Source organism: Astyanax mexicanus, chromosome 11, assembly GCF_023375975.1.
Source record: "Astyanax mexicanus isolate ESR-SI-001 chromosome 11, AstMex3_surface, whole genome shotgun sequence".
NCBI classification, from domain to species: Eukaryota; Metazoa; Chordata; class Actinopteri; order Characiformes; family Acestrorhamphidae; genus Astyanax; species Astyanax mexicanus.
Window position 1 is genome coordinate 9,750,178 of NC_064418.1, and position 19,823 is coordinate 9,770,000.

At 38.7% G+C, this 19,823-nt stretch overlaps 1 protein-coding gene across 1 annotated transcript in view; it reads right to left on the reverse strand.

The window, feature by feature from the left end:
* Positions 1-19,823, reverse strand: part of LOC103027918 (NALCN channel auxiliary factor 1) — a 164,484-nt gene that overhangs the window by 142,355 nt on the left and 2,306 nt on the right. Inside the window, exon 1 of the mRNA XM_007227993.4 lies at positions 19,174-19,823. This exon is cut by the window's right edge and continues 2,306 nt beyond it. Within this exon, the coding sequence (XP_007228055.1) occupies positions 19,174-19,823 (650 nt within the window). The remainder of the gene's footprint in view (positions 1-19,173) is intronic.

Below are 19,823 nucleotides of genomic sequence, written 5' to 3' on the forward strand. Positions count from 1 at the left end.
AGGTCAGTGTTAATGATTTAGTCAGGGCTATAATAATATATATTTTTTGTTCTTCGTTTATACATTCTTTCTTCTGCTTTGAAATTGGTGTGAATAATGCAAAATACTGGAATAAGGAAAACGTAAATTATATTTGTATTAAATATTACATTATATTGTGCTTTGTTGCGAAAAAAAAGTTCTAGAAAAAGCTCTTTTCGAAGAGGCTACAGTCTTTAAAAGGTCTAATTGTAATTTTGTCTTTTACAGGGACATATCTGTGTTTTTCTCCCTCATCTTCTGAGAAAATTAGAGGCAAAATACAAATTAAACATCAGCACCATGCGTTCTATCTATCAACCTAAATCCTTGATTAAGCAGCATAAACAACTTACTGTGGAATAAAGCAGTTCCTGAAAATGTTCAACCTAATCTTTGGTCTCTATATCGATATTATCTATATTATATTTCTATATTAATTGCTTGCATATTGTTAAAGGTGTTGCTTTCCTTACAAAACTGAAACTAGTCGCACATTTCCAGTTTTGTGTGACACAGGTCTGTACTCAAGACTGATTGGCTGATCTGACTAAAAGTAGATGTGTGCTATAATTAAATTATTTTCATTTAGGCAACAGAACTGTATTTTCTAGTAATAGAGTGTGGAGTAGTGAAGGTTCTTATGGATATTAAACTCTTTTATTCCACTTCTTTGCTTTGCTTTGCACCAGAACGAGTTCTGTTCTCTATCTGACCCATGTGAACATGGCCTATAATGGAAATGTAAGAGTCTAATGTATAGATCCGTATCTGCGATGTGACACGGCGCATCACAGAGACACAGCGAGAGAGGAAAGAGAGTTTCTAAACCCTTATCTCTTAACAGAAAGAGACAGAAACACGGGACAGAGTAATGGGGGCAGGAGGAGAACAGAATAAAGAGAATAGAGTGTCTTGGCAGAAAACACAGCTGACAGAAGAAGATGAAATGTCCTGATTTCGGTGACATTTGACACTCCCTAGAAAAAATACAGCTAGTTTGGCTATAATACAATTGCTGGATGGGCAATGTTATTTGTGTTGCTGTGGGTTTGTGTGCACTCTGATTTAAATGGGTGGAAATCATGTCAGTGTGTGTACACTGTGTGTCTGTAGGTCAGTTTGAGGTCCTGTAGTTCCAGTGGAAGATCAGTCCAACACACACACACACACACACACACACATATATACACACACACACACAGGGACCCAGAGGAGAGGCCAGCTAAAACAGGCACAATCATGAGGGCGCAAATTGGATTACACCGGAAGAGAAGGCCACGTCTGGACCTGCAGGAAACAGTACCCTGGAGAGACACAATCGCTGTTTGTTTCCTTTAAAAGTGTGCATGTGTGTGTGTGTCTGTGTGTGTGTGTCTGTGTGTAAAATCTGAATGCTTCAGTGTTTCATAGATTAAGCCATTACCCTTTATGTGTTTTACAGCATCGTCGTGTAACAGTGCAGAGTAATAAACAGTATGCGGCATGCAGCTGATTCATTTAGCACAGGTGCTGAGCAACAGCCGCTACAGCTAAAGCCCCGTACACCTGTGCACATTTACCTGGGGATTTACCATTAATTAAAAGGGAAGAGGAAATCTACCTGCAAAGGATCCAGTGCAACACCTGGGTAATTACTGGGTAATACAGTGACCTCTAGGGCTGCAACTAATGATGATTTTAGCAGTGCCCTATGATTTCCGCAATGCAGAAAACACAGAGAATCACAGAATTGAGGAATAAATCAGAATTTAGCAGTAAACACAGAAATATACAGAATTAAACAATCTAAAACAGCAGTGACTAGCACTGTAGCCTGCTGCCGGTGTTCTATCATGTATGTCATGTCAACTGAAGATCACATAGAGTTACATAGAGGCATAATACAAATTTTATTATCTTACCATATCTAAGCAGCACAGTAACATTGTTCTAATATCAAACATCAGCCATTAATTCAGCTGAGAAAACAGTTAGCATCCAAGCTAACACCCTCCAATCCTCACTCCTGAGTTAGGCTGTTAGCTAGCATTAAGTCGCTAGCTGCATTACAATGTTCTGAGGTAAATAACTAAAGACCGGACTGAACTATAACCATAATCCACTTTCATATCAAACATCAGCCATTAATCATTCTTAGAAAACAGTTAGCATCACAACTAACACCCTCCAATCCTCACTTCTGAGTTAGGCTGTTAGCTAGCATTAAGTCGCTAGCTGCATTACAATGTTCTAAGGTAAATAACTAAAGACTATAAACTATAACCCACTATAAACCACATATCATATCAAACTTTAGAACCTACTAATCTTATAATAAAGTGCCGTCCATCTGCTATTAAACACTAGCTGTTAATTCATCTCAGAAAACAGTTAGCATTGGCAGTTAGCTGTTAGCATTGGCAGTTAGCTGTTAGCATTGGCAGTTAGCTGGTAGTATTGGCAGTTAGCTGATAGCATCACCAGTTAGCTGATAGCATCGGCAGTAAGCTGATAGCATCACGGGTTAGCTGTTAGCATCGTCAGTTGGCTGATAGCATTGCCAGTTAGCTGTTAGCATCGCCAGTTAGCTGATAGCATCACCAGTTAGCTGTTTGCAGCGCCAGTAAGCTAATATGCTAATTGAACTGTACAGTTTAAATGTGATTAAATGCTATTAATTTATATTCATTTGTCACAGAGCATGTAATTAACTTGATTATTTTTTAATCACCTGAAAGCACTATTAAAAACCTAATAACCTAAAATCTGACAAAAAAAACCTTTGAAAAATGTAATGTATTTCATAGGGGCCTGCTTGTGTAGTGAGTTTAAACAGAAACCCTGTAAATTAGGTTGGCTACAAGCTACGCTAATGCTAAGCCTTCATTGGCCAGCATCACTTATATGTAGTCACTGTTGAAAAAAGGTGATGATTTGCCTTTATTCAGGCAAAAAATGTATATAAATATAGAATAAGCACAACTACAGCACAGCTCTGACTCCCATCACATGTGGCAGGGGCTTCAAACTTTCACGGATTTCAAGCCCTTACTAAAGACCACCCTGTCAGCCAGTGAATCCTGCATAACTAATGACCCTAACTGCTTTCATACTCTGACAAATGATCAAATATGTTCTTCCTCTGGTTTTGTGCTTTTTAGTCTTCTGGGCCAAATGTCATCACAGCTCGACTTTTCAGGATCTGCAAAAACTAGCTGGCTGGAGTCTTCCTGGCACCATCAACCTGTTGTTGGCTAAACTCCTGCTTGCTCTCGACGATTAACCCCCTTCTGTTAGCTTTAAGGCCTATTAATTAGGTCAACCAAAGAAGTCCTTCTGCTTAGCATTGCTCTCTTTTCTGATCCACTGGAAAAAAAATAGCAGCTCCTAAGTCAGTGAGGATGCTTTTAATTGACTTTAGTATTAGATGTATATGGTTATAGACCCTTTCAAACTGGTAGCCAAGCTTTTAGACATTGCCATTAGCTTCTCACTCTGTTATCAGACTCTAGAAAAAACTCTCTCACTAACATTAATTGTTAGGAACAGGTGTTCCTCAGGGCTGCATGCTCAGCCCACTCTCTGGTCTACATACATATTTACTTCCATCATTCAATATTATTTATCTAACCAGCAATGATGAGACAGCCTAAAGAAATGAGGTACAGCACCTAGATCAATGGTGTGCCACTTTGAAGCTAATGAACAAGAAGAAGACCAAGAAATACAATTGAAAAGGGAAAGCATCTAGAGAAAGTTCTACTAGGATAATCTATTGCTATGCCACTTAATTTTCCAACCAATCACCTGCTTGCTCAACCATGGGGTTGGCTCCTGCCTGCCTTACATTTACATCAGCATCTGTTGGGGTCCAAATGTGACGAGAGATGGGCCAACAACAGGAGCTTAGCCAAAAACTTTAACATACAATTCGGGTTCTGTATTAAATTATGTTTTTGTTTCTAGAGTCGTACTGGTAGAGCTGCAGATGAACTATAAAAGAGTTGTATAAACGTAAACTTCATCAGTGGAGCTTAGGTGAAGATGTCAAGCTTAGATTTCTGGGATTGTACATCTCAGACTACCTAACCTAGACCTGAACTCCTTAATGGTGGTCAAGAAGGCACACAGTGACCTCTACATCAATGTAGAGACTGAAAAATGTTCATGTCCATTTTCTTCCATACTGGTGAACTTTTGGCTTTTGGCTGTTTCATTAAGGGGCTGAGTTTATTCTGTGTTTTTTTTTTGCCGTTCACTGTCTCTGAACGAAGATCTCTGAAAGGGTGGAATGGAAATGGGTTGAAAAAACTTTTAATGGATGCCCAACTCTCCCCTATTGAGACCTCTGAAACTCTGTCTGGAAATAACAAAGAGCAACATCTAAGATAGTTCCCAACTTCCCATCCAAACCATGGACTACCATCACTTGTGTCATCAGGGAAACCTCTGCTGCTGCTACATTAGCAGACTACAGGCCAAAATATACTTCTCAGCAGAGTTAATACAGTGCTTGTTGCAAAGTCTGAATTTATATTCAACCCATAAACCTAAATTGGCCTTAACTTACAGCTTCTTTCCTTCTGCCGCCAAGCTCATAAACAGTTCTCTATAGCACTAATCCTCCACAAACTCCCATACTGTTTAAAATAATGATTCACTGCACTACTGGATTGTTCTGTACCATGTCTGTCGTTTCATAATATGGACGGCAAACACTCCATTTGTTCCTTAACTCCTCATTAATCCTTTCCGGCCTTATCACATTTCAATCCTGCCTAATTTGCACATGTTCTCTTTCAGATTAAGCCCATCTGCTCATGTGTATTGAATGTTTATTGCACATTCCTTCTCTACTGATTTAATTCCCCTGCTCTATTAAACATGCCTTATCATCATATAGCTTATTCTGTTCAAACTGCACATCATTTTCATTATATTTCAAAGTACATACATACATATGACGTTGAATCTAATCTAATTTACTTTAAAACAGACTATATTATATTTACAAAGAGTTACTCTTGTGGTGCACAAACCATCTTCAGGGTGAATCTAGAGAAATATCTGTCTGGTTGATGTCAAAATTCAAAGATGCCCAGATGAAGGCCTGATTAAAATAAAGATGAAACTGAAACGTCCTGTGAAGCATTGTGCATGCAAATGTTGGATATCAGCCATATTGAAAGCTTAAACAAATTTATTTGGTGAAAAAAAAAATCAGATTTTTGTGATTTTCCTGCATACACAAGGTGAAACAATACATGTTTTTTTTTTTTTACATCACATGCTCATCAAACAATTATGTACAAATACTAGTGGATACAAATGTTACATTATCTCATCAAAACAGATATCTATTAATACCAATCAGTGGAGCTAAAGAGCTCCACTAAAAAAATGGACAATAAATGTAAAAACAAGGAGGCAATCATGATATTCTCACTGGACTGTGTTACATCTGTTATATGTAAATAAATCTGAATTTAATTTAATCTATTTAAAACAGGCTATGATACACTCACCAAGAGAGTTATTAAACCAACACAAGAGTGAATTCTATGACTCATACTCAGTAAAAGCAGCTCAGTAAATGAAAAACAACACACTTAATAGTTACTCTCATGGTGCACTGACCATCTTCAGGGAGAATGTTGGGGAAATATCTAATAGATTAATGTCAAAACTCACAGAAACCCAATTGTCAGCCTCTTTTTAAACTTTTAATAGCTCCTGTAATACTGACAAAAATGAAACCGAAACTTAAAAGGTGTCCTTCTGCCAAAATCCACTTTTTCTTGTTCTTTGTGAAATACAATAGGTATTCTCTCTGAGTTGTATATGCATGCTGCACATGAAACTATCAGCATCAGTGTTATATGCTTTGCCCAGTAATTCAGGTCTAAGGAACAAATGGTTAGAATTTGTCTATGGAAAACTTTTATTTTGCATTATATTTCAATGTACATATCAAATACACTACAATAGATTACATGGTAACTGCATTTCATTGCTTTTTACTTATACTTATACATATGAGGTTGAATCAAATCTAATCTACTTTAAAACAGGCTATATTATGTTTACCAAGAGTTACTCTTGTGGTGCACAAACCATCTTTAGGGCTAAGGAACAAATGGTTAGAATTTGTCTATGAAAAACCACTCGCAACTGAGAACCAAAGTACAACTGAGATCGGTAGGTGTATTGTAAGAACAATTCTGTTTACACTAGTTAAAGTAAAAGTAAAAATCCACCCCGGCTGCGGCTCAGTCAACAAAACCCAGGGTGGATTTTTAATTCCTGGACCTGGACTACTCACCTCTGCGTGTAACTATAGGTTTACATAGGATCTCCGGTGGATTTTCCCGTTTTACAGAGACTCTAAGAGACTTTAAGGTCAGTGGCTGAACTGCACTTAGCAGGACCACTCCTCCTCCGGACTAAAGCAGCGATATATCGGATCACCGGAGCACTTTTTTTTTTTTACAAAAAAAAAGCTCACATGGCATTTATTCATACTAGGAGACCACAACTAGACATTTTTAAATGAATGAAAAAAACTTAAAAAGAAAGTACAACATTGCACACGCACAAGCAAATGCTGGATATCGGCCACTGGTAAGAAAAAATATGCTCTTATGGAAACAGCATGGAGAACATAGAGAATCTGAAAAATTGCCTAAAATCTGCATAGAAGATCAATATCATTTTACTTTGCTTTTTGTAGGTTTTAAGATGTTTAAGAGGTGTCGGCTTTAGATCCAAAAGGTCTCCAGAAAAATCTCTATCCTCTATAGCATTTTATTTCAACCGATTTAAGAAATCTGCAGTTTCTAACTGACTAAAGCTCTCCTGGCAAGTCCTGGGAAGGAGTGTTACTCTCTGGACCTGGATCTGACACTTCCGGACGCTGTGTACTGAAGCCGCTGTGGCTCCTGAAACGATAAACAAATCGATTCGGTGAAAGGTTCGGAAGGAACGAATCGTTGCCGTGTTCTTTCTCAAGCTAGAACATTGATATCCAGTGATGACTAAACACGAAATGAATGCTCTCTGACATTTTAGCATCTCCTGTTTACCTCCCATTTACCTCCACAGAACACCAAGACGCATCCGATCAGCAAATATTCCCATCTCGCCTCTGTGTGCATAAAGCAGACAGTAATTGGTCCTCATTTTACAAGTGTTCCAGGCAGGAGTAAACAATGATAACGCGAGTGGCCTGCGGGCTGGGAGTTCGCAGCTCGTCTGCGCTGTGGCAGCGGAACAGAACGATGATCCTTGGCTTTGTCCTCTGGCTTTCCACAGGGCCTCTGCCCTGTGTCAAAAAAGCCCCAGGGCAGAGGATCGTAAGCCAGCTACAGCGACCCAGAGAGCAGTATCGTGCCCGAGCTGGAGCGTCCGAGCCAGGCATCGCTTCCCAGCTCCCCTTGCCACCATCTGCCCATACTGGAAGGGTTAATGGGGACACGGATTTGGACGACTTGGAAAGCTTGGGTTTAAGAGTTGCCTGCTGCTCTAGCAAAAGGCAAGGCCAAATAAAAGGTCTGGCTCCTGTGGAAGTGTGTGAATGTGTGTGTTCCTTCAGTGCCTGGACACAGGTGGAGCACCCAGCAGCCAGGCTGTTCTCCAGCCGAGGAGAGTAAACGCTCACACATATGCCGTTTCTATTGTGCTGGTGTGCTTCGCTGTGTGTGTGAAACTACAGCCACAGGTAAAAGAGTGCATTTACAAATGTATGTGTGGCATTTTGGTTTGTACAAAACGGGTATATAATAAAAGACTGCTTCTACAAACATTAGTGAAAGAATGAAATTAAATTAATTAAAGAAAGAGCTCTCAGGAGCTCACTGAACTCCAGTGCGGTACCGTGATAGGAGCCCAGTCGTGAAATTTCCTCAGCCAACAATATTCCACAGCCAACTGTCAGTGATATTATAACACAGTGGAATAAGCGACTGGGAACGACAGTGACTCTGTGCCCGGTCAGTGTAAAATAACAGAGCGGGGTCAGTAGATGCTGAGGAGCATAGTGCACAGAGGAATAGTAGAGCATAGAGAGACTTATAGAGACATAAAGACACAGAGTTTACATGACCAAGCAGCTTAAAACCATCCAAGCCCCACATCACCAAACACAGTCCTTTAGAAGTTGTGGAAATTTCCTAACAGCCCTTTGTCCCTCACTTTAAGTCCCTAAGTGACATTCTGTATGCTGAACATTCTGGATGCATCACAGGACAGTTGTGTAAATGTGTGATTATGTGACATCATTTACAAAATGTTAGTGTGCTTGATTGAGAGAAAACTGCTCAGTTTTAAAGTATATATTTTTTCCTCTATACCATTTAACAATTGAAACACTTGAATAAAAGGCCGAATACTATACAGCTCTGAATCAGTTTCTCTGATTTTGCTATTTATAGGTTTATATTTGAGTAAAATGAACATTGTTGTTTTATTCTATAAACTACGGACAACATTTCTCCCAAATTCCAGCTTGGCATGTTCTCCTCCACCAGTCTTACACACTGCTTTAGGATAACTTTATGCCACTTCTGGTGCAAAAAAAAAATCAAACTGTTCAGCTTGGTTTGATGGCTTGTGATGATCCATCTTCTTGATTATATTCCAGAGGTCTTCACTTTGGAACAAAACTAAGAAACTCATCATTTTAAGTGATCTCTTAATTTTCTTCCAGAGCTGCATTCTGTTATGCTGAATAAACGCTTAGAACTGAGTCTGACAGGCTCTTATGGGTTAAACAAAACAACAACAACAACAACAAAACCTCTAGAGTAGTGTTTTCCAACTCTGGTGGTGGAAAACCCCCTGCCCTGCACATCTTAGTGTTTACTCTGCTCCCAACACTCCTGATTCAGCCAGCCAGCTAATTAACAGGCAATTCCTGAGTTTTAGGGGATTGTTTTACAACAGGAAACCACTAAATAGTGCAGAGCAAGGGGTTCTCCAGAACCAGGATTGGGAACCACTGCTGTACAGTACAAAAACGGAGTTTATTTACTCATTTTCAAAAGGAGTTTATTTACTATCTTCCTGAGATCTAGTATAATACAGGACCTATAAGTAAAAACACCATTTATGCAATCTGTGAAATATCCAGATTTCATATTCCATGGCAACAAAAAGGCATAATATTTTTAATATTTTTGATAATATAAATATTTGTGATAATTTTTTTTATATATTTTACTTCTGTTTTTAAAAATCAATTTGTTTGTTTTATATGAGATTCTTATCTCATTCATTTAATTAAAGGTTTAGTACAGTATCCGAAATGCAAAGTAATTTTAAGTCTTTCAAGCCACAGCTTGTATGCAGTGTTCTCTTTAGGGAACCACATGACCTACTGTCTTTCATTTCTGCCCAGATTTTAAATGAAGAAAGTGGATTGTTATTTAATAAAGTACAATGTTTACTACCTTATTTATATAGTAACTGTGGTGCAGAAACTGTAGTGAGCTGTTGGTGACTGTTGGCTGATAAAGCAGTGATCTTGTGGTGTTCCACAGGGTTTTATTCTAGGACCAATGAAACTGATATTAATAATTATAAAACTGTAGTTGTGAGAGTGAAGGACAATTAGAAATAATACAGGGGAAAACTTTATAGATTTCAATTCTTAATATTCTTGTTTAGCAGATTTTTTTCTTTGAGGTCACCCATTTAGTGTACCATCTTGGGATGCTTTGACTGGTCTGACCAGTGAAACCTGTACCACAGTTTGAGATGTTTACAATCTAAAGACTAGTGGCAGACAGTGGTCCGTTTTATCTTGTAAATTAACCCCAACCGCTTGGCCTATTTCCAGACAATGTAAATGTAAAAACGCTCCTGCACTCCGACCCTGAAAGCACCTGAAGAAAGCGCTGCTGCCTTTCCATCTCATTAGCCCTTCTCACAAACCAGAGCTCCTACAGGTCTACAGCTCTTTAGGCCCATGCATATTTAATGATCGATGAGAAGGTTCATCTCAGCTCATCTCTCCATACCTGCTACGGCTTAACTGGTCAATACAGTTCCATCACAAAGTCACGCAGTCAGGATGTCAAGCGGCCTCTCTCTCATTATGTTCAGACTTTGTTCAGACATTATGTTCAGCAACAAATTGACCACAAGCTTACATATAGAAATAAAGAGATAGAGAGAGAAACTGAAAAAGAGAAAGAGAGAGAGAGACATGATTATTGTGCAGAATTATAATTTGACTTCCAAAAGTGTAGGGTTATTAAACTGACATTCGACAACTCAAACACAGAGTGCTGTGCTTGTGCAAAGGTCAGACTAACATAAGAACAGATTTGCAATTTAGATTGTGTTAAAAGGCTGCCAACTCCCCTGATCCAGATTTTTATTTCATTAGCCGCCGCGCTCAGGCTGTAGGCCTATATGCAGCTCGCATTCCGCTCTCTGATTAAGTGATGAAAAGGAGGGAAAACGAGTGCACTGCTGCCTCGTCTTCCTCTCACTATTCAGAAACGCACACACAGTCACACAGCTGTGAATGTAATTATATACACTATAAGGCCCAATCCCATTTCATCCCTAACCACTTACCCCTACCCCTTGTTTTTAGGGACAACCCTTCAAGCGAGCACCCGATTCGTCATCAGTAGTTAGTAGCTAGTTCAGTTAAGTAATCTAGCTGCTGCTGGTTAACTACTAGTGAACTTTAGGGTATTGTAAAGGGAAAAGACATTGCAGAAATTAATAATTAGTGTCCATTTCTTAATTTTGTCTGTGAAGGGGAGCTTAAATCAGCTTTGATTAGAATTATTTTTTTTTTATGTTTCCGTTCCGCCTTAAATGCTGCAGCCCCTGCCATCTGAAAGTTATGGAAAGTTAGTTAGCTAGCTAACTACTGAGACAAGCTACTAGCAGTCTTTTTTATGTTTGTAACAATGCATTTTGCATCAGGAGCGATATGGCCAATATTTCAAACCAATCATGCTGATGTATTTATTGTATGCTGGAGAAAAGATCAAGTGATGCTTAGTCCAACTACAATCGTCCTACACTGGCTGCGCTACTTTAAAATGAATTCATTTAAGCTTTTTTTTTTTTTTTAATTTATTTTTTTAATTAATTAATTTTTAATTAATTGTAAATGTTTAATATCAGATATCAGCAGCGGCTCAGAATTGCCACATCGATGCATCTCTAAAATGGACCAATGGAAGTACACCAAAATGAATTGGAATAAACCAGTTTTACCTTGAGCTTAGCTTAAAATAAGAAACGTATTTCTACAAATATTTCTATGTAATGTTTTTGGCTGTTCGACAGATCTAATATATTAATAGTAAGTATTGATTGTAAGGATACTGATATATTCAATATATAGCTAATTTAATTAGATTTTTGTATCAGATTGGACTGGCTACCCAAGGAAACAACTTCCTGGTACCACAATCGATAGAATAGTTACCCTATAAATATAAATAATACCCTATAAAATGAATTTCTTTGGATAGGAAATTTCAATATAATAAATGCTGTTAAGCAAGTGCATTTGATTTTATGCTATATATTTTTTCTTTCTATAGCAAAAATATCCATTATGTAACCTAAAGAAAATTGAACAATCACAGTACTGTGCTCCATACTATGCATTGATGCATTTGTTGTGATTTCCATCAGCATTAAATGAATTAAATGGTCATAAATCCTCCTTTTTGAACCTGTAAGAGTCTGTGGATATGGCCGCCTCTGTGTGGGCTTGAAATGAGAGGAAGCTGATTGGCTGAGGCCAGCACAATGCTGCAGTAGTATCTGAACATGCTTGACTGGTGAAACTGAATGCGCACTTCATGATTAGCACCGCTGCACATTCACAGCTCGGGCATTCCTCTGTAATTAATGGAGAAAAAAACGGAAAAATGAGGCTATACCGGAAACTACACTCTAAAAAACAGAGGTACGATATGAGTACTTTTTTGTACTCGAAGGTACACTCTTTATAATTGTACCCTCAAAGGTACAATATTGGTCTTTACGGGGTCAGATTTGTTCCCTCTGAAGTACAAAGTCATTTCTAACAGCAATAAGTACAAATTTGTACCATTTAACCAGCCAAAGGGTACATTCAGTATTCTGCATCACTGTACTAATGAACAATATATATTTAAATTGCACATTTTTTATTTGAAAGCCAGACAATTTTGTATCATCAAGTTTTTGAGCCATATTTAGTTGATGATAATGTTTATAATCTTTATGATCTTTACTGCCACAAAAACCATGGGTACAAAAAAGGACTTTCACTGAAAGGTACTTTTTTGTGCCTCAATATAAGGTACAGCCCCAGCGACAAGCTTTGTACTCTTTTAAGTACAAATCTGTACTTATATTTCTTAGAGTGTAGAGAAACCATATCTTCTGAGGTTCTTTATACGGTCATGTATGTTAACAATACTAAAGGTCAGCACAGTAAGACAGGAAATCAAGTAGAGGTGTGCCAAAAAATCGATTCACATAAGAATCTTGATTCTCATTTACTACGATTCAGAATCGATTTAAAATGTCCCAAAATCGATTCTGAGGGGCGGGTTTTAGACTGATTTTGGGCTGGGTATTTTTGTTGGACCTGGCAACCCTGGGGATAGCGCTTGTCCCTTTGGAGATCTTCCAGACACACACAGAGCGTAGGTGTTTGAGAATCACCGGTAAGATGGCAGAACAAGCACTATATTACCTTAGATTAACGTGTAGTTTCAATGTTTTATGGCAGAATGCTTCATAACAAGCATAAAAAAGATCGCTAGTAGTTAGTTTCAGTAACTGTTAGCTAGCTAACTAGCTAACTTTCCAGTTCCACCTTAAATAACGCTACAGGTGGCAGCGGGCTGCAGCATTTAAGGCGGAACGGAAAAATAACAATAAGCTAATCAGAGCTAATTTCAGCTCCTCATCACAGAGGAATTAAGGAATGGACAATATGAATTAATTTCTCCACCTCCTGCCCCCTTTCTGAAGAAATACAACCACCTTAAATTAACTAGTTAATCAGCAGCTGCTCCTGAACTTTAGCGCTCCACTGCTATCATCACATCAGCCCAGCAGCGTCACCTACACACCACCGCTAGTAGCCTGGTAATAAAGCAGTGTTATTTATTTATGTATTTATTGTTCATTAACGTCATTGTGATATCCCAGTGATTCCTCTGTCACTGAGGACCCACATTCCTGCACATTTTATTGTTTTTGTAACACATTACTTGCTCCAGGACCAGTGTATATTATGGAGGGTTTTTTTTCAATACGATTCATAAGCCAGAAGCAGAAATATTTATAATTCAAATCGTTTTGAATCAAAAATCGATTTTGAATCGAATCGTGGCCCCCAAAATCGGAATCGAATCGAATCGTGAGATAGTAATCGATTCCCACCCCTAAAATCAAGGTCTCACTATTGCTAGAACACTGCAAATAACTGAAGGATTTTGCCTTCAGTGGGCAATAAATCATGTTGAAAGATAAAACAGATATTAATACATGTGTATCAGACTTAAAAGTTAACTTGCAGAGTCAGACCCCTCGTGAAAAAATAATATATATATATATATATATATATACTTAATTGTACTTAAAACATATTGAGAAATTTCCAAGTATGCTGTAAATATATTATAACAGATTTATGTACTCACTTAAAATATATTAAAAGTACATCAATATTATGCTTTCATCAATTTTTTGAAAGTAAACTTTAATCTTACTTTTTTTAAATAGACAACTATGATGTACACTTTTAGTTTAATGTAATTCAATATACTTATAAAATAATTATTTCCAACTATACTTTTGTGTATTTTTAGCAAAGTGTGCTAAAAAACAACTGTTTTACAGTAGTTCACTTAAAGTACAATGTATCATGTCTTTTTAGACAAGTAAATTAAATTACTACGCTTATAACATTTAAAATAAATTTAAGTACCACGCAAAAATTGTAGTGCAGTATATTAAAATATATATTTTTATACCCAATTAAGTATACTAGAAGTGTGACACCGACAAAAGACAGGAGACAAGAAGCATATTTGTACTCTAATGTAAATAAATATATATATATATATGTTTAACATCTCACATCAATTCTTACATTACTACATTCCTAATATACACTGTGTGTAGTAGTGATACAGTTGCAATAATCATTAAATGTATAATAATTTTACTGTAAGCATATATTTAAAACATGGGATTACATACATGAAGTAGTATGTTTAAATGTTATAATAATTATATATATATTTAAAATAGTTCCATTTTAGTACAGTTAAGTACACTTAGCACAATGTAAGTAAGACTTTTGTACTATTTTTGTACAATTAAAATATAATAAGTACAAAAAACATACTCTTTAAATATACTGATTATTAATGTGGCTACAAGAACACTTTAGTGCACTACAGCATAATAATGCTTAGTATACTTTAATCTACTTTTTTATTTAGACAAATGCTGATTAGTAATGTAAGAACTTTGTGCTTTTCAGTCTGTTCTGGTGTCAGTCAATATTGTTTTCACAGAAAACCTGTGTAAAGAACAAACATTTCACACTAAAGGTCCTCGTGGGGCAGGTCAGGACAACATCAACACATCATTCAGAACTCTCACTCTCTTACTCGCTCTGGATATATTTCCTCCTGCTATGTCAAATTCACAAACACATCCCCTCTGACAGGTGTAGGGTTTTGCGTCCTCTCTTGTCACTCTTTACTCGGTCATAATCTGTTTTTAAACTTTTCAAGGTGTTTAAGAAATAAAGCTAAAACTAGGCTTAATCCCTGTGTCAGAAACTGCCCCTGTGTGTTTTGGGGATTTACCTTTTAGGTAAAAAATTATAATTGCATGTGTTGTGGTCCCCCCTTAGATAAACAATAAATCTGATCATTAGAAATTTAAAAACATAAAGTCAATGGAATATTCAGACAGCAATCATTCAAAACTTGGTGAAGAAAAATCATCTGCAGAAGATGTAAGAGAATTGTATAGCTGTGATTGTAATCATATTTAGGTTTTAAAATGTTTAAATGTACGTACATACAGTCATTGTGCGTATATAGCAGTGGTTCTCAAACATTTTTTACTTTTTCAGACCTGAATTATGTTCCAGTGAAAAAGATTTAATTTTGAATTCTGTTTTCTCTAATTTAGACTCTAATAGTCTAAAGAAAAATAGGTATATATAGGTAAATATTACTTTGCCACGTTGCAACATTGGTCTATAGTAAGGGTTAAATTCTGTGTTTTGGGCCTGGTTTGTTAGTTTGTTACATCTGAAGTCTGAAGTTAGCATAAGTCTAATAGCAATATAAAAGCATCCACCCAGTATAATATATATTTATTTAGTTGGTTATACAGTATGTGCTGTGTTTACAAAATAACAACATTGATATCACTTACAATTCTCTGAGTACAGAAACAAGATAAGTTTTTTCCCCAAAACAACAAAGGAAAACAACAGGATTAGCATGCTAACCTGCTAATATGCTATTCAGGTACTGCAGGTTCACTTTTCACCCACAGCAATAACAGTCTGGCTGCCTGTTTCAGTTGCTAGTCATAAAAGTATTTAACCTGCTGGGCAAAGAAAAAGCCAACTCAGCATCACTTTTGAAGCCTTTCAGGTCACAGAGTTAGTCAATGTTTTTCCTGGTTTTAACAAGAACACTTTTACACGCTATTTTAGCTTCCCAGCTCTTTTCAGTTCTTACTCTGTGTTTTTTTTTTCTTTAACAATGTGTGACTGAGCAGAGGAAGACATGAGAGGGTTAGAAAACTACTGCTAAAACCCATCAGAGCACTCTGATTTTAGAATAAATGTACTGGATGTTGCAACGATAGGATAAAAAAAACACCAAAACTATTTATGAGAATATATTTTCACCTCCCCCAAACTTTTATAAAGCAGGGTAATGTAACTTAATGAGTGTGGAGGGCAATTATATCAAACAAACACTAAATACTAAACATTTGGGACAATTCTTCAGGGTGCAACAATATGGGAACAAACAATCATGTTCATAACTATATTGTTAGCAAAGCATCCATTCAGATATCTACTTATAAGTACTTTTATGTCTAAGATATCTGCTTAGGTGGTCCTATGTGCTGTGTTTACAAAATGACTAGCTTTACATAATAAACAGTACTTAAAACTAGTGCTGGACAGAATACCGGTTCATTCAGTATACCGCGTGGGGAACTAGAACCGGTATGCATTTCTCTCACACCGCCACACCACTAGGGGCACTGTGGAGCGCCGTGCAGAACAGCACCGTCAGAGAAGCACATCCAGCTCTGTGGAGTCAAATGCTCATCTAGCTCCAAAAAATCAGAACACCTCCTGCTTCTGCTTCTCACTGTATGAGTGTTTTTATCCCAGCAAAAAAGTAACTACAACCCTTCTAAGCATACTAATACTCTAGCTTAAAGGATCATTTTAATGTATTTTGTGACTGGAGAAAGAAAGGAATTGTGGCTGATATAAATACTGAAATGCCTCTAATGGCTTCAGGAAAAACATATATTAAATTTATATTAACTTGTGTCTTACTTGTGCAATAGCGCTTTTGAGAAATATCTCTTTAAATACCTAAACATTGAAGATTTTATGTCCATTTATAGTGTTTATTGAACTATTAAAAATATTTGTAATATTTTGTGAAGAAGTGGTGTTAAAGTTGTTGGTGTATCTCTTTTTAAGGTCTATTGCTTAAATTCTTCAGCTGTGTTTCTGCTAATAAAGTCTGATTTCTTTATATACTGTTTAATTTTGTGGAACAGTAAAGTAAAAATACTAATCATAGCCTTAATTTAAAGCCTTAGTGTTTTATATTATATGTACTCCTAACAGTACAGTACATCACAAACCTATATTAAAGCCCAGTCACGCAAAAAATAATAATAAAAAATAATAATAATTTTAAAAAACGTGATATACCTTGAAACCTGCAGAATCTTAAAAAAAAAATACTGTGATCTGTATTTTGGCCATACCGCCCAGCACTACTAGCTATGCTTTCCAACAACAGAGGAAAAAAACAGCTGTTTTTTGTGTTAAATAGGTACTACAGGTACTATGGCACTACAGTAACGTTAGCTACTGTTTTAGAATGAATATAGTGAATGTTGCAGTTAGATATTCAGCCTCTTGTGTATGTTAGCCAGTAGCGCCAGTGATCTGTTGAGTAATATCAGAGACTGCTGTGTGTCATTTCCAATAGCAAGGCCTGGACTCTGCTAGATTCTCTGAAAAGAGAGAGAGAGAGAGAGTCTGCGGAAAAGCTAAACCCACAGTAAATGTGTTGTGAATAATGTGACGGGTGCCTTTGCCTTTTTTGTGACATTATTTCAGCGGAAATGCAAGTCTATAAACACAGCTGACGGAGGCCTGGTCAGGAACTGGGTGATTTATGTATTATTCATTATTCCTGTCTACAAACCAATGTTCCATTCATCAGGTACTTCTCAAGGATGCAGGAAAAACAATAATGCAGTTGTTTTCCAGCAGAGGAGTGAGTGAAACTTGACGGGCATCCTAACGTGGACCTGCTGCTCGGTGTTACGCGATGCTGCCGTTACTATAGGACAAAACAACACCCAAGGCCAAACAACGGATAGATGGCCTTCCGGGGATTAGGCAAGAAAATCACTGCTGTGCTATTAACGTTATTGAAATTCCGCAAAACACTGTGCCATAACATGTGTGCACGCACACACACACACACACACACACACGCTATATCATCCATCTCTCTGCCATTCTAGCTTCCTCATCCTTTTTTCCAGGAAAAGGCCTCGGCAGCTCCAGCTTCCTTCCCCCACTGGCCACACCGCAGCTGCTGCACAGCTGACGTCCTGCTGTGTGACTTTTTTACTCAAGCAGTACAAAAACACACACCTCTCACACTCCAGCTACACACGGGTATCTCTGCAGTTTCTGATGCTGCGTTAAAAGGGGGCAACCCCTCCCCCCCGCCCCTCACTACTCACTACACACAGATGGAGGGAGTTTGAAGCAGCTGGACGCTCGACCTTCATTCATCATCCAGCAGAATCTCAGCAGCAGAGGAAGAGCTGGACATTCATCTTCAGCCCCTGATCCACAAGTGCACACGTATCTCGCTCTATTCTCTCTCTCTCTCTCTCTGATTCTCTCTCTCTACAATGTCAGAAAAATGACACTGTGTGCATTTCTGTTCACCAAAGCACAAAATAGTGCAAATGTTCCCTCAAAGGTACAATATCATGCTTTAGGTATAACTCTGACCTTCAAAAGTATCAAAAACAATTAAAGTATAGTACATGTACAATAAAATTAAGTACAATTATGTCCCTTACCTAAAGCTTCTAAAGACATACCTCTAAGGGATCACCCCAGTGACAAGAGGGGCAACCCCCACCCTTATTGGTCAGAACAGAAGGGTACTGTCCAATTAATAAAAGGGGTACTGCCTAAATGACAAAATGGACAGCAGAGCTACCTCCCGACCAGTCAAGTAAGAGGGATACTACAACAGTAACAAAAGGGGTACCACCTTAGAGACCAGAGAGATATGCCAATGCTCACAAGAAGCACATCACCCCAGTGACCAGAGAGATACCACCCCAATGACAGTAGAGATATTACCCCAGTGCCCTGAAAGGTACAGTCAAATTGACAAACAAGATACTCCAACCAGCAACAGTGAAAAGAGGGATAAGTGGGATACTACAACTGTGACAAAATGAATATCACCCCAGTGACCCGAGAGATATTACCTCAATGATCAGATGGATATCACCCCAGTGACCAGAGAGATATCACACCAATGACAGTAGGGGTGTTACCCCAGTGACCAGAATGGTTCTGTCAAATTGACAGTAAGATACCCCCATCCACAACAGTCAAGTAACAAGAGAGATACTACAATACTACAAAAAATACTACAAAAAATGAATATCACCCCAGTGAACCAAGAAATATCACCCTAGTGACCCAAGTTATATCACCTCAATGACCAGAGGGATATCACCCCAGTGACCAGAAAGGTACTGCCCCAGTTACATGTTTGTACTGTTTTTTTTAAGAGTACACACACACACACACACACACACAACCACAACCCATCCCCAATAAGCAAGAAGGCAGCAAGGTCCTACCGTGCACTCGTCCATGCATGTCCGCACCGAATATGCATCCGTTTCGTATTTCCGCACCAGCAGCTCGAACTCCTCGTACGCCTCGCGTGCCAGCTGGTCCAGTTGCTGGTACGCGCGCACGCAGTCCACGCAGCCGTCCACGCCATCCCCGCCACCACCTTCACCACCGCCGCCGCCGTCGCTGACCGCCACCATGGCAAGGCCGCAGCTGCTGGCGTTGAGCGGCGCGCGCAGGCCGTGGAACAGATCCAGGAAAGAGTAGGAGTCGCAGAAGGACAGGTACAGGTCGCTGAGGTTCCACTCGGCGCCGGACAGGCCCGAGCACACCGCAGCCGCCGAGTCCTCCTCCGCCGCGAAGCAGCGCTTGGACACGCTGTCCGGGCGGCACGAGGCCAGCGGCCGCACCGGCCAGTGGCGCTCAGCGGCGCCCGCGGAGAGCAGCGCGGCCTCGGCGCGCAGCCACAGGCGGTCAGAGAGCAGCACGGCGAGGGAGAGGAGTAGGCAGGCGAGGGACAGTCGCCATCTGTGGGCCCTTTCCGAGGCGCTGAGCGAGGGCTTAGCCGGGCGCTGCTCGCGGGGCGCGCACCACCACCACCAAGTTTTCAAGCCGTCGTCATCATCGTCATCTTGCTGCCGACACGTCCGAGCGC